Source organism: Lacerta agilis, chromosome 1 (genome assembly GCF_009819535.1).
Source record: "Lacerta agilis isolate rLacAgi1 chromosome 1, rLacAgi1.pri, whole genome shotgun sequence".
NCBI lineage: Eukaryota > Metazoa > Chordata > Lepidosauria > Squamata > Lacertidae > Lacerta > Lacerta agilis.
The window spans coordinates 84,055,333-84,070,628 of NC_046312.1; the positions used below are offsets into that span (position 1 = coordinate 84,055,333).

General features: G+C 45.3%; 2 protein-coding genes across 2 annotated transcripts; one reads left to right on the forward strand and one right to left on the reverse strand.

Annotated features, from left to right (window-relative positions):
* The first annotated feature begins 1,139 nt into the window (after window positions 1-1,139).
* On the forward strand, window positions 1,140-6,544 carry LOC117053283 (olfactomedin-4-like). The gene is made up of 4 exons (XM_033160912.1): window positions 1,140-1,407; window positions 1,888-2,097; window positions 3,856-4,031; window positions 5,486-6,544. Exons 1-4 carry the CDS (start codon window positions 1,276-1,278, stop codon window positions 6,336-6,338), a joined length of 1,371 nt encoding a protein of 456 aa, XP_033016803.1. The 5' UTR covers window positions 1,140-1,275; the 3' UTR covers window positions 6,339-6,544.
* A 339-nt stretch (window positions 6,545-6,883) lies between these two features.
* LOC117053292 (mitochondrial chaperone BCS1) lies at window positions 6,884-15,183 on the reverse strand. Its single transcript, XM_033160924.1, has 8 exons — window positions 15,103-15,183; window positions 13,188-13,564; window positions 12,901-13,040; window positions 12,142-12,336; window positions 11,002-11,065; window positions 10,627-10,796; window positions 9,262-9,379; window positions 6,884-7,318 (listed from the first exon to the last, which is right to left on the reverse strand). The coding sequence occupies exons 2-8, from the start codon at window positions 13,505-13,507 to the stop codon at window positions 7,066-7,068; spliced, it is 1,260 nt and encodes a 419-aa protein (XP_033016815.1). The 5' UTR covers window positions 13,508-13,564; window positions 15,103-15,183; the 3' UTR covers window positions 6,884-7,065.
* Between the last annotated feature and the right edge of the window lie 113 nt (window positions 15,184-15,296).

The following is a 15,296-nucleotide window of genomic DNA, read 5'->3' on the forward strand; positions in this document are numbered from 1 at the left end:
ATTGACTTGCCTAAGATCCAGGACAAAGTGCCAACTTTTGGAAATTCCCTCAGACGTCAATTCTGCCTATGAAATCCCTAGATAACCTTAACCTCCCCCCCTTCAAAATGTAGTACTTCCAGAAAGTGGCTTAATATTGTAAATGGGTTGTCCAGACATCACAAATGTAGTGGATGTTGTTGTTTTTTAACTTACCAGATTTTCTGTAGCAAGGATAAATCCAGATTAACTAGGAGGGAAATACAGGCTAACAATCTGATGCTGACGCACTGGGGATGCTGTGAAAATTATTCCATGCATGAATGAATGAGGAACACTTACCTGTGATTCCTGCATAGCAGGGGTGGAATAAATGACCTTTGGAATCCCTTCCAAGTCTACAATTCTACCATCCCACAATAAACACCCATCTGGAAGCACCCCAAAAGCCCAAGTCGTACGAGAAAACAAATGATTATTTCCCTTTGGGTTTGACACATCAAACAATAATGCAATAATAATTCTTACTTGGAAATAATTTATACAGTGGTATAAAGAGCAGAGAACAATGCAAAGACTTGTCGGAGCAAAGAAGTCATGACATGGGTCGGGATATTCTTGCATTTCATTCAATATTGTGAAACAATATTTCTGTTCAGGAATCACATGAGATGCAACCAGAACTTAGTACTAAAGCGAGTTACTTGAGCTGCGTACATACCTTTAAAGCATATTCTGCTTCTGGGCACTGTCCCTTACTCCTTGCAGAGTTACAATTCCCAGCAACCCTTAACAAACTGCAGTACCTAGAATTCTTTGAGGGAAAGAATGTGCTTTGAATATAAAGGTGTAGTAGTGGATATACTCCGGTGGGAAGGGAAGGGCAGGAGAGTAGAGTGAGAAGGGATTGTGGTTTAGCACCAGCATGCGTAGATTGAAAGGAGTGGATTGAGGCTGTAGGAGAGCAATCAGCTAACAGGCCAAACGAACTGGAAGCTTTACTCTTTCAAATGGGTTACCTACCTAGACTCAGTACAATCTGTTGGAAGAGACTTTGCCCCCCCCAAAAAAAACACAATGTAGAAGGCTCAGCCTTCTAGTGCTGAATGGGGAGCGTTTGCTGGCCAAAGGATGTGGTGGGGAGGTTGCTGTTCTCAGGAAACTATCCTGACCTTAGTTGACTATCAGGTTATGAGAAAGGGCTAAATCAAGCGATGAAGCATCCCGTTTGCATTTCTGCACCCATCATCCCAGGTTGCTGCAGATCAGATCATCTTCCACGATGGACCAATAGCAATGGATGACGAAGACAATAAATGTATCTGCAGCATAGAGCTCCCTGACAGTACTTTTCCTTCGCATCTGATGGTTATCCTGGAAAGCGCTTACAAGAACCTGACCAGTATTTCTGAAGAAGAGGCACACAAGGTAAGGGGGCACGGTTCGGCACAAAGACAGCATGCCAAATATTTATTCCCTGCCTTGAAACACTAATGTTGTCTAGTTCTTCTGACTGTTTCCAGCAGCTGGCAACATTACACAGGGGGTGGAGGTGGTGACAGAATGTGGCTCACAGATCTTTCAAGGCATGTTAACCCTTCCTCCAAACCACTGTTACTGGATTGCCCTGGTAAAATAGTCCACCACCACCCACTATAAACTAAACTTGTCAGTCACAGAAGTAGTGCTCCGAGTTCTCCCCTCTCCCCACCCTAGTGTTTGTGAAAGTGCAAAGCTGAAGTCTACTCATTGTCTGGATACACCTTCGAAACTGAGTGATAAAAGAATGGTTGTTCCAGAGAAAAGGACAAGCTTGGAAGCAACAATTGTAATGAAATGGTTGGTTCATGATTGGTGGAAAGATGTTTTCAATATCCTGCTCAGTGTGTGTCCTGCAAATTTCTCTAGGCTAAGAAACTCCAGACAGACTTGGCATCATTTAATGGTACTATGAATAAATTAACCGCAACAGTGCGTCAGATTGAGATGGAAGGTATCAAGGACGAAGCAGCTTACCAAGACATCCTAGAAAGAATTAATAATACAAAGCGATGGGCTCGGGATCTGACTAATGCTCTAAGTGCAACTGGTGTGGGCATTGCAGCTTTAACCGATCAGGTAGGTACAAAACGTTTGGGAGCACAGTAGTTTGAATTGTGCTTGTACATTGTACTGAATTCCCATACACCAAGACTGGTGCTCCTGTTTGGGAGGATTCAAACCTGCTTTAGAAAGGGCATTTGGGGGACTGTTTGGGGCTCTCAAAGGAAACTTTTTAAATATTTCTGCGCAATGCTGAGTCCTCCATAGCTAGAGAGCTGCTTCAGGGAGCAGGAAAACATGGGATGAGAATTTTGCCTATTTTGATGCTTACCTCTAGCATAAAGTCTCAAAAGAGGTTGTTCCTTCCTTACCTCTCCTCATTTAATTTTTTTTTTTTTAAACAGACATTTTCAACATTCCATGGCTCATGGACCTAATTAAGAATGTTGTGAGCAAAAGCAAGAACCTCTGAGAGCCAGTTTGGTGTAGTGGTTAAGAGCGGTAGACTTGTAATCTGGTGAACCAGGTCTGTGTCTCCACTCCTCCACATGCAGCCGCTGGGTGACCTTGGGCTAGTCACACTTCTTTGAAGTCTCTCAGCCCCACTCACCTCACAGACTGTTTGCTGTGCCTTCAAGAACACAAGTGCCTTCAAGCCTTTTGCAAGTGCTTGCACTGACTTCTTGCAGAAAGCTTAAGCTCACAAAAGTGCAATCCTTTGGAATTCAAACAGTGAGATATTCATGCATCCCTAAACTTAACGACTAGATGCACCTAAGTCCTGTTCAAATGTTCTTCAAAAGTGGGTGAGAATAGCACATGGAGGGGAGGGGAGTTGGGGCCATGCACTCACACCTCCATCCACAGCATCCCCACTGCTCCTCCTCTGACACACACACATTGAATGAGGAGGTCTGGAAAGGGGACCTCAGTGGCTGAGCATACCGTAGATCCTCCCTGCAAATGGGAAAGCAGTACTAGCAGGATTCTAAGGGCATTTCCTTAGGCAACATCCACACCATACGTTTGAAGCACATGGCTTCCCCCAGAGAATCCTAGGAAATGTGTTTTGTGAAAGGTACTGGGAATTGTAGCTCTGGGAGCTGTAAACTATAGTTCCCAGGACACTAACTGCCCAATTTCTGGTTGAAGCCAATTGGGTCTCTGGTTGATCTCAGTGATGGGCTGAGATATAAGGCCTCAGGCAGTCCTTAAGACATCCTGGACCCAAGTTGTTTTGAATTTCTGTGAAAACTGCAGGTTTTTTCCACACATAGTACATCTTTATTGTATGATGCTTAGCTGGGGGGTAGGATTTGTGAAATAAAGGCATGTCCCTTAGCACCTTTGAGATATTTCCCAGCCATTCAGGAGCCTTGGAGAAGTTCCAACTATTAAGAACAATCAGTCAATGTCCCTGGGTCATAGAATTATAGAGTTGGAAGGGACCGCAAAAGTCATCTAGTCCAACTTCCTGCCATGCAGGATATTTTTGCCCAATATGGGGCTCAAACTCATGTCCCAGAGATTAAGAGTCTCATGCTCAATCCACACAATAACAAGAGAGGTACTTGGTAACCTTGCCAGGACTGTTTAACGGAGCTTCCAGCACTAATTCTGGCTCCACTAACTTCCTACTTTCCAAACTCCCCATCTTACATTACATCATCTCTGTGTGTGTGTGTGTGTGTGTGTGTGTGCGCACGCGTGCTTTAGTCTCTCTCAATCACTCATGAAGTTGTCAAACACATCTACTACCACAACACACAGGGAGACGCTGCAGTAGAAAATTGCTTGGGGCTGTTCAATTAAACATGTGCTAATATGTTTCAGGTCTCCAATGTCTCCAGTATTGTGTGGGAACTAGAAAAGTTTGACGAGAACAATGTGTTGGTGACACATAGAGAAATAGCCTCTCTCAAGAGACAACTGGCTGATTGCGAAGACTCTATTACAAATCCCAATTCTGGCCTCCATCCCTCTGGAAATTGGACTCCAGAGTATGGTAAGTCCTACTGTGTGATTGTGGGCTGGAACTTCCCTGGAGACTCCTTACATTGGTTTGTCTATAAGCTACTTTATTATCAACATCGTTATCATCACCATTATCACCGTCACCGGTATTAATATTTATTTGTTGCTTTTCCCCACAAAAGTGCCTGAAAGCAGCTTGCACTGTAAAAACCACCATTAAAAACAAATCTAAGAACAAGGATAAAATCACGACATAAAATGCTCGTTGTATATAAAAGAGCAGATCCAAGTCAATCTGCCCCACTAAAAATGTGAGTGGAAGAAGACACCACAAACATAGTTAAGTACTCTCCCAAATGAAGGGCCAAAAGCCTAGGAGAATTAAAAAAAAAAAGTTTTTGCCTGGGACCTAAAAGCAGATAATGATACCAGGCATGCCTCCCTGGGGAAGCGCTCTATAATGAACGTTCCCCACATCAAATGGGGTGCGCATTTTGCGTGGTCGCGAGTAGCCCCCTTGGATCACGGAGCAGCTCCTGGCAGTTGGGCCTGGCACCACCTTCCCAGGTTGGATACCTGTGGACTCCACCTACTCCCAACACCCACCCAATCCCGGCTGGGGAGGTGTTGCCGGGGGGGGGATTGGCCAGGTAGAAGGAGGGATTATACAGCACACACAATAGAATAGGGAGCCACCACTGAGAAGGCTTGTTTCAGTCTGGACACCCCACAAACTTAACCCAACTCATTCTCATAACTGGCACATCCTCAGCGAGCTATTTGAGGCACCACCTGACCCAGGAAAAATTTACAGTCGTTTAAGCCTTGAGCTCTTTCACTAGATCACTTCTCAGTCTGTACTGGTATAGATCAGGGTAAAAGGAATTTCGTAATAATTACTGGATCACCTCCCACTTAATAGTTCTTTATATTATAAAGAGGCCTGCAGAGCCCTTCTGGTGCCACAGGGTCCCGTCCCGTCCCCCCGCCATTTGACATTAGACTTGAAAGAAGCATTCTGTTGCACTTAGTAGAATAGAATATAGCATGTGCTTGTGCTTAGTGCTCACAGCAGTTTTCAGGTTTGCAAATGAGCCCCAAAAGGGAAGATGACCACCTGCTTTAGTGAGAACTTTGGAAGGCAAACATGTAATGAACAGCTGATCAATGACAGTACAGAGGAGGAATTGGGAAGCATTGTGCAGAGAAAACATGGCAGAGCACAGGAGTCTGGGTTGGGGGCTGACCTGTTTTCTAAACGCAGTGGGATAAAACTTGGCAGAGCTTTTGAAACCAGCAGAATGCCTGAAATGGTCACAGAAAACAAAGATGATTTAGTTACTTATCTCGTAAAATTTATGCACCACTGGGTTGTAAAAACAAAACAAAAACAAAAAACCAAGACCTCGGAGCAGTTTGAAGGCGGAGAAAAACTTGTCAAGAGGAGCTGTGAAAAGAAGTAACTCCCTTTCTATTCCCTGGCAGGTAGCTGCGACAACAAGGTGCTGTTAAACGTTAGCAAGCCACTTATAGTGAAACTCAACTGGCGAGGTTTAAGCTACAAATTCGGAGCTTGGGGAAAGGACTTTGCTGTTGGAAACATGAATCCGGACGCATACTGGGTTGCCCCGCTCAACACAGACGAGCGTTTGTTGGAAACCTACCGCATCTACAACTCCTATTCCGACCTGCTGCTCTACAAAAACCAAATAGAGAAAAGCCTTTCTCAATTTGTTGGGTTCACCTGGAACTACATCAACTGTGGGCAGGGAAGCGGAAGCATTTTGTACAACGGCAGCTTCTATTACAACTGCTACAACTCCAGGAACCTGTGCAAGCTGGATTTGGCAACCAACAAGGTCCAGCGCAAGGCCATCGACGACGCCGTGTTCAACAACTGGTACTCTTATAACGGCATCAATTGGCAGGACTTTGATTTCTCCGGGGATGAGAATGGACTGTGGCTCATTTACTCCACAGAAAAAAGCAAGGGGAAAATAATGATTGGGCAGGTGGATCCCAATAATCTGGCAATAGTCAAGTCATGGCAAACTTCACTGTACAAGCCTAAGGCAACCGGCACCTTCATGATCTGTGGGGTGATGTATGCCTTGATGCAGGAGAGTGAACATAAGGAGAAGATCTTTTACAAATACGACACTAACACGGCCACAGAAGGCTCTATGGACATCATCCTGGAAAAGCTCACAGGCCCACCGCAAAGCATAAGCTACAACCCCAATGACCACAAGCTATACATGTACAATGATGGCTACTTGGTCAGTTATGATGTGATATTCCGACGTGTACCCCTGTTCAAAAGAGGAGTGCGGTCAGTGTGAAAGAGCCAGATCCTTTTGCGGTGGCCGGTAAAAACCACTTCAGCTCGCGAGACTTTGCCATAGCCTGAAAGAGAAACAAGGCCAGGCACACACAACATTTACCTATTGGCAAATACGTATTTTAAATGGTAAAAGTATTGATTGTAAGGCCAGCAGACAGATTCTATCTTTAAAGGGTATAATTAAACAAGCCCTTTTCTTCACAGCGCAATCAAGTGTCTACCTGTGTGAAGAGAACATGTCATAGGGCTGGCTGCTCTCACCATTGAACCTCCACTGCCTTTCCCTCACACCAAATGATTCTGGCAGTAACAGGATTAGGGCTTTGGTGTGGAATCTGCTATAGGTCATGCCACTGAGTAACTAGGAGTTTATAACAGCAGACATATACCCTGAAGTCACCTTGCGTGTGGTGTGTGTATGTGTGTGTCCCTCCACCTAGTTATGAGACCTTATGGGCCTCTCCTCAGGTGTTAACATTTGCCATCTGGAGGACATAAGTTCCACAACACCTGAACTTCACATTTATTTATTTTCAAGAGGTGCACTGGAGGAATTACGTTGGTTTGCTCTTTATTTTCTTTATGAAAAGGTGACCTCACTGAGGTGGACATGTGGGTGGCATCACCCTCATGATTATCTTGTCCCGCGTAAACAAATCAATGCATGCAAGCAACCCTTTTCCTGGGAAAGCCATGTGCAAAGTGCTCTCGGGGTTTGTTCAACGTCAGGATATAAGAGCTTGCACATTCTTAAGGGCTGCGTCCGGATCTGCCTTGTATAGCATAAAGTGGCCCTGGACTTGCGCGGCACTGATCCGATCAGAAGCAGACACAGCCCGTTTGGCAAACTCCTCAGCCGCAGATGCTGGCTGTTCTGGGTAGAACCTCTGGAACATGCGCCCGAGCTGCCACTCTGAGCAGTGCCCCACGTACTGCTTCAGGTCCACCCGGCCAGGGCGAACTAGGGCTGGATCGAGCCTGCAGGGAAAGAGGAGGAGACAAATGAGGCTCTGCAAATGCTCAGGTGGAAAATACTGTTCTCTGTGCTCCTCTCACTTGGGGTATCATCTCATTGTTCTCTCTCCAACCCCAAGAAGATACAGGGCTGGGGGAACCTGCTCTCCCCTTTTATTTTCTTTCAGCTAATCTCTAAAAGAATATAAAGTAACAGTGCTTTGCAATTTAACTACACCCACGTCTTGCTGCACTCACCCATCATGCTCCTCTTCCTCCATACCTGCCGTGTCCCTGACAAGTTACCCACCCCCTCCTACAATCTCAGAGGAGCCTGCATGGAACCAGGAACAGTAAACAAGGACAGAACCAGATCTTCAGCTTCTGTGTTAAATGCTGCAAACCAGCATGACCAGAGGAGGCAGAAGTCCATATGTATATATACCCCAGACCACTCCCTAGCAAGCACGACCCCAGCCTTACCCAAATTAAATTTTAACTGGCTGACCCTGTCTACTGAGCCTTTGCTCTTCTACCCTGCACATGGCTCCTTCAGCACCAGACTACATGGCTGGCAGAGTCCTGTGCTTGTGGGAGAGGATGTGTCACAGGTCTTGGAGACTACAAAAGCTCCAAAATAAGCTTCTCTTCCGTCTTCTCCTATAGTATCATCTTCTGGAACAGGAAGTGTGTCGTCATTCCTGCTGCTTTCCTCCTTTATATACTTAAAATAGTTATCAGCTGGTCCCCAGAAAGGTAGACGTTGCCTCATAAAGACAGCACTTTCAAGGGGTGGGACGCAAACTGCCCTCCTCTTTTACTCACTGCAATCTCCTTCTTGACTGAGCTACAAGGAAGCTCATGTAGTTGCCTTGTGTTAGCTAGGGATGGGCGGATCAGTTTACTTGGGGTCCATGTCCAAAGTGTTACAGGTGTTAAGTCTGCTCTGTTGCTTTTCCACTTTAACATCTGTATTTTTTTAAATTTAAATCCATACAAAAATTCATATTTAAAAATGAATTTTATCATAAATGCATATTTGAATAGTATTTATCACAGGGTATGCATCTCTAAATGCATTTCCTCCTTTAAAAAAAACAAATCTTAATGCATTTTGGGAGCCAAGGACTGTATTGCAAAATTTGGAGGAGTGGGGAAGCTGAAGGATAATTGTGAATTTGTCTGGGAGGTACAAATTTGGCTAGCTTGCTTGAAAATGCAGACAAGACAAAACTCCCCTCCACCCCTAGCTTGTCTTCACCTCAAAAACACCAATGGAGACATCTTAGGCACTGTGTTACTTGAGGAATCCTTGGTCCCCCCAAGGGAAGTGAACCCTTTGGATCGAAGCGGCCTACCATCAAAGGGACTCCATTTGCAGGCTTCCTCCCAGCCACTGAGCGATGAAGTAGGCTGATTTGCTGGAACACTGGCCCGCCCTTTGTGTGTGTGTGTGTGTAGCTGTTTCCCTGGCAAACCAACAGTCCTGCTGCTGTCTGCGTTTGGGCTACCAAGGGATTCAAACACCTGCCTCAGGGGATCCCTAGCTTCTCCTTGTGGCATGCTTCGGCACTGAATGTGCGAGGGTTGCGTGGAATGGGCTGGGCGAGGTTATCATGTTGTTAGTGTCCTCACCACATGCCGGCTGCTGGTTTCAATGCGTCACCAGTGTGGGACTTCATTGGGAGTGATATTGTGAGGGGAGGGTGATGAAGGAATTTCTCTATTGGGACTGTCAGTTGTTGCTACACCGTCTCCTTCCCCTGCCCCTTTCCCCTTCCTACTTCTATTACAACAGTTTTGATTTAGCTGCTGGAGGAATGTAGAATCCTAAACCACTGTAGACTCCAGCCTATCAGCCACTATCTTCCTTGGGTGCCATTAAATGATCCTTCCCAAGCAAAAGGTTGTCTTCTGCAGCTAACAACCTCTCTATCTGCCCCCATTTTCTGTGCAATGCTGCTGACCTGTCCACATGATTGGTGGTCATGAATACAATCCTTGCTTCGGAGGAAGCCACACCATCCAACGCGTTGAGAAGGCCACTGAAAGTCAGGCGTCCCATGCCTTGGTATGCGCTGGGGTCTGGAGGGAAACACAGCGGTACAGAGACAGCTCAGATGGAGATCAAAGAGGAGTGACACTATAGGTACAGTTGTGACCAAGGGCTGCCCAAATTCTGCCTAGGTTTATAGCCTTCCAGGGGAAGGCCAACAATCCCACTGCCGTGGTCTTATGCTGCATTAGTACCGGCTTTATGTTCCCTGCCTGATGTGCAGTGGCTTGTGAAATGTTCCTGACACACTGCTGTCCAAATAGGTACATGAAGGGGTCAGAGAAAATCATGCCACCTGGTGGCAAAATGCAAGTCAATAGAAAGCAGGACAATAAACAGTCAGGATCCTATGTCAAAAGAATGATGGCAAAAAGAAGTGCCTCTAGGATCTCTGCTGGCGCATCTCTTCCACAGTACAAAAGCTGTAAACTTGTCCCCTCCCCAGGCTCCTGTCTTGTTTCAAGTCACTCTTTGTATATTGATAACTGATTTGGAATAGGTGTCACATTAAAGCCTGCAGATAATTATTTATCATTATAATTATTCAATCTATTGGTAGCTTGCTACGTAAAAAGTATCTAAATAACTCACTAAGTTTTAAAGATACAGTATAAAGCAAAAAAAAAAAAACCTCATTAAGAAGAAAAGAGAGAAATACATTGCAATAAAAAAACTGTACAAAAATCCAGAGAAATCCAGTAAAGCAGCAGGGGAAAAAACTTGGCAGCAAAGCATATCATCCAGCAAATAATCACCATCTGTCAAATGCCTGAGTTAAGTTTTTACCTGGTGCCGAAAGAATTTTAATGATGGCCCCAGGAGGACCCCAATGTGAAGAGCATTCCACAAGTGGGGAGCCCTGACAGAAACACCCTCTTCCTTGTCGCCACACTCCAGACCTCCCTCAGAGTGGGCACCAGTAGGAGAATCAAAGATCGAAGAGTCTGGGTAGGTTCGTAAGGGAAGACGTTTTCCGAAAGACACTGGTGTCCTGAGTCATTGACCCCTCTTTGTCAGCACCAGGTCACCAACCCGAATCCCATTGCAAAGCGCAGCTTGGAGGAAGGAGCTGCTACCAGTATTCAGGTCTCATTCCCCCCCACTCTGAATGAACGATTAGCTTGGGAAAGTTGCTGCAGTGCAGCACTTAATCAGGATGCCTCCACAGAGTTACAACACAGGGGTGATGAACGCTTGGTCCCAGCTCAGTCAGAGGCGGCAGAAAAGGGCAGCCTGGAACAAAAGAGTGGGGAGGCGCCATCTGCCTGTCACTCACTTTCGGCAGCAAGATCCCGGCTGACGAAAGCAGCATCCACGTCCTCCAGAAGGATGATGCTCTGTTGAGGAGCTACGCTCAGGAGGTGGTTAAGACGATCATCAGAGAGGCTGCGGTCACTCAGGCTCAGGAGACAGATGCTGTACTGAAGTTCTCCAGCAAGGGCGGTGCTGTGACAGACAGAGGACAATGTTTCCACTGAATAAAACTATGACAACACCTTGTGCAAAGAGAAACAGGGTAAGCTGGAGGGGAGTGATTCCTGACCAAGAGCAACACAAGGTGCCCAGAGAGGTACCCTCAGAGACTGTATCCATGGCCAACTCCTTTGAGAAAAGTTTTTTTTGGAAGGAAAGCTGAGGACATGGTACTCACATGAAACTGCTCTTTCCACAACCTGGGGGCCCGTACAGCAGGTAGCCTCTCCGATAGGGGATTCCTACAGACAAAGAGGCGAGTCAAAACTCAGCCTATTCCAACTTCTTATAGAATCTGAGCTACCATCATCACACCCAGGAATAAGAATGAGCTGGTTGATGATGCCTTGAACTCACTCCATAGTGGCCAATTCCAGTTGCTGAGAAAGAAATCCATGTGAAACTCGAAAAATTAGAATATCGTGGAAAAGTCCATTTATGTAAGCAATTGTTTTCATTAGCTACTGGAGTTTAATATATGAGATAGACTCATGACATGCAAAGCGAGATATGTCAAGCCTTTATTTGTTATAATTGTGATGATTATGGCATACAGCTAATGTAAACCCCAAAGTTGAAATTGTTATTTTGGGGTTCTCATCAGCTGTATGCCATAACCGTCACAATTATAATAAATAAAGGCTTGACATATCTTGCTTTGCATGTCATGAGTCTATCTCATATATTAGTTTCACTTTTTAAGTTGAATTACTGAAAGAAATTAACCTTTCCACGATAGTCTAATTTTTCGAGTTTCACCTGTATATTGCACAGGGCCCCTACAGAGTACCCAATTTCCTGCCACCCTAAAGGTTTAGGGCATCTTGAACAAAAGCACTACTTTAACCAACTTGGCAAAGAGTTGATACAAAATTTTGTGGCAAATGCCAGAAACTTGGTAAACATTTGGTTTACCAGTACTTGGCTGTGCAGAGACTAGCCAGGACAGTCTCTCTCGTGGCAAAGTAAGGGATTGTTCCTAATTCTCAAGGACTGGGACTATGCAGGGGCTGTTGTAGAGACAGCAATGAGGTTAGAAGAGGCTTCCCGCTGCACCCCTAAGAACAGAGAGGCATCAGCACAGTTGGGAGTCCAAAGCAGGAAGAAGGCACAGACAGGTTGGAAATAACAGGGATGCAGAAGGCAGCAGAGATGCCTTTGGGCGCAATAGCAGGGGGCATTGAGAATGATAATCTGGGCTAAATAATGGGATATGCTGGCTCCATAAGTGGCATCCCATGTGCCTTAATCTAGCTCATAAAGGAAAAGCTCAGGTTGTGAGGGTATCTGAATGTCGCTCCCTGAAAAGGAAACTCACCTCGATCAATGTACCACTTGGGGTTACTGGTGAACTCTTTCACATCCTGCACAATTCTCTCGGACACTCCTTTGTCGAGCACTACAGAGGTGAGCGGACGCCGACGTCGTGGGAAACCAAATGGCCGCCATTCAGCCCCCATGGCTGTGTACATGACCGTCTTTCCTTCTTGCTGCCTCAGAGCCAATTCCTTGGCTGCAGAGAAAGGAACAAAGCTGAGGAAAGGGAGCTAACTGCACATCTGGACACAGATGGGAAGGAGGAAGAGGGAAATCGCCTGTCTGCTAAAGAAGCAAGGAAGCATCACCAAAGAGAATATGCCAGTTTGGAGGGCAGCCCCAGCTCTAAGTAGGGGTACTTGAGGAACTGGAGTTCTGTGAATTCTGATGCAGAGTGATGTAATTTGTACCTCCTGGAATCAGGTGCAGAAAAGAACATAACTAGTCACCAGACTTTGGCCTTCTCCAAATTTTGAAATACAGTTTTCAGTTCAAAAAAATGCCCAAAGGCATGAAAAATGCATAATTTGGGATAAAATACATTTAGAAATGCATACAATGAGCTACAATATAAGCTACTTCATAAAAAAATTTAAACATGTATTTAAACATGATTTTTTGCATATATATATTTTTTAAATTGCAGATTAACGCAGAAACAGGATGGAATGGGTTTATGAAAGAACACATGTAAAACAAACCTGGGCCCAAAAACAGAAAGATCCATTGGTCCCACTACAACCAAGGAGTGCTATTGTACCTTCCTGCAGGATGTTGAAGAAAACGTCTCGGTTGCTACCGATTGCTGTGAAGGTGACAGATTCCCAGGGGGTGCCTGTATGCAGGTCAATCATTTGTTTCTCCCGGTTCCGTTCTACGCGGATCCACTTCCTTTTATACCTGGAAGCAGAGCAGGGAACATGTTAACAGGAACTGGTGGTGGGGAGACAACTGGACGAGGAAGCGTGCAATATTCATGACCACCACTTCCTTATTAGCCTTGCAATACTTCCGCCCCTCCCAAAGACATTCCATGGCCTCACTTACCAAATGAAATGGTTCCCAGGGCTGGGGATAAAGTCAAACTTGGTACTGATACGGCCACTCTCATGTTGCAGGTATGAGGTCTCCACACTCAGGTGCTGGGTGTGCTTTGCATGGTGAGAGATCCAGCTCAGCAGCCAGTGGTAGCTCTTGTCCTTGCTTGGCACCTCTAGGGTGATCATATAATGCCGCCTGAAAGCCACCAAGCCAAACTGTGCCCCTTTACGGGCCAGGGCCAAGGCTGTACCTACACCCACCAGGCCAAAGCCTGCTCCGAAGTATGGATTGTCTTTCAGGGCCGAGATATAGTCAGAAAAGAGCATTGTTGTGGGTGGGGAAACAACTCCAGTGCTAAAGACCCATTCCCAGGAGCATTTCTTCTAAACACCATAACAACACATGGAGAGGAAGAGAAAAAACCAACAAATTAATTATGAAGTTATGGGTGGCAAGTATATTGGTCACCTAATTACTTCTTCCAGAAAATGAGGTTTATTGACAAATACTCTTTAACCCAGGTGTGGGGAACTTTGACCCTCCAGATGTTGCTGAACTACAACTCCTTCCCTGGTCATGGGCGATGCTTGCTGGGGCTGATGGGAGTTCAGCAACATCTGGGGGGTTAAAGTCTCACCACACCTGCTTTAGCCTCTTCCATACTACCTTATTTTAGCAAAATAAATACCCTGGCAGATCCCTCCCCACTGGAAAACCAGAATACAAGTAATTATACATACATACTCACAAATTCAGCTTCCCTCTCTATAGTAATTTGAAAGATTGCAAAGCAAGGCTGCTGCCATTTTGGCTTGTGTAAAGAAAACTGGATATTCCCTAGCTTGTTTTTGTTGGGTGTAATCTGGAAAAATTGGTGAAATTGCACTCCGTGCTTGGGCCATGTCTTCAGCAGCCCATTCCCCATTCTGTTAAGTTAGCACACCGGCTTCACTGGGTGGCTTAAAATAGTCAAAGGCTAAATGCCTGGAGCGTCACTCATTCATTTCCCCTTTCTCTAATGTGTGTATGTGCAGAGATGGGTATAAAGCCAAGGCTGCAGCAGCATTGGCAGGAGTATGAGGTATTCACTGAGAAGAGGTTTTGCTCAGTGCAAGGTACCAGCAGAGAAGCTGAAGGTTATATGCTGTGTGGTTCCGTATAGCATGCTGAGCTTGTGATGCCACCACAATCAAATTTTGAAAGGTCACACAAAAGTAGCTTGTTGTGTGGCTCGGAAAGCTGGTTATTTGAGAAACATAACCCCAAAGCAGTTCCTTGGAACTCAGCAACTAGTCACTTGAGTAAAGACTATAACAGTTCTAAGATCTGACCTCCATGGGTGCCAAATAGTAGATCAATCATGTTTTGCAGCACATATTCACTTTGAATTTCTTCTGTTTGTGAGTTAGCATTTTGTCTGCTCTGTGGAGCTTGATGTTTATTTCCAATAGCATTTGTGGAAAGTAGAAACTGAAAAGATGCTCTCTGAACAATTTCATTATTTGTGTGTGTGTGTGTGTGGAAAGTCAGCCACAGCCCAAATGTTGGTTGCTGGTCTGGAAACATTTGCCTACCACAACAAGAGATAGGAAGATTTATAATACTTTTGTCCACACTTTTAATAGGGATGCGATGCTGAGGAGGAAACCTCTCTATGGGGCTAAGCCCCACTGAGTCCAATGGAACTGACTCCCAGCTGAGATGATGCAGGGTCTCAGGCTCAATTTCCTGTCTCGAAAAGAGAATCGTCTGAACCCGCCGCCCTTTTCTCTTGCAGCACTTAATCCCCCCCATAGCATCAAGAGGGTCCTCTCCTTCGTGCCCACTTCCACACGCCCGGCATAAAGGAACAACACCCGCAGAAATAAACTATGGAACACGCTCTCTACGCATTAAAGATCGCCTCCCCAATAGACCTCACCTCCGGGTAGCGCCTCTCTTGCCTTGCTTTTCTCTATGGTTCTTTTGACCGGAAACAATTCTTTTCTCTACTCTATCGTCCCCTAGATATAGAGATATGAAAAGAGTTACAGTAAACTTATACTGTAAATGTATAAACTTATAAATGTGTATTTTAGCATAAATATCCTTTGATGATGATTCTCTACAAATGCA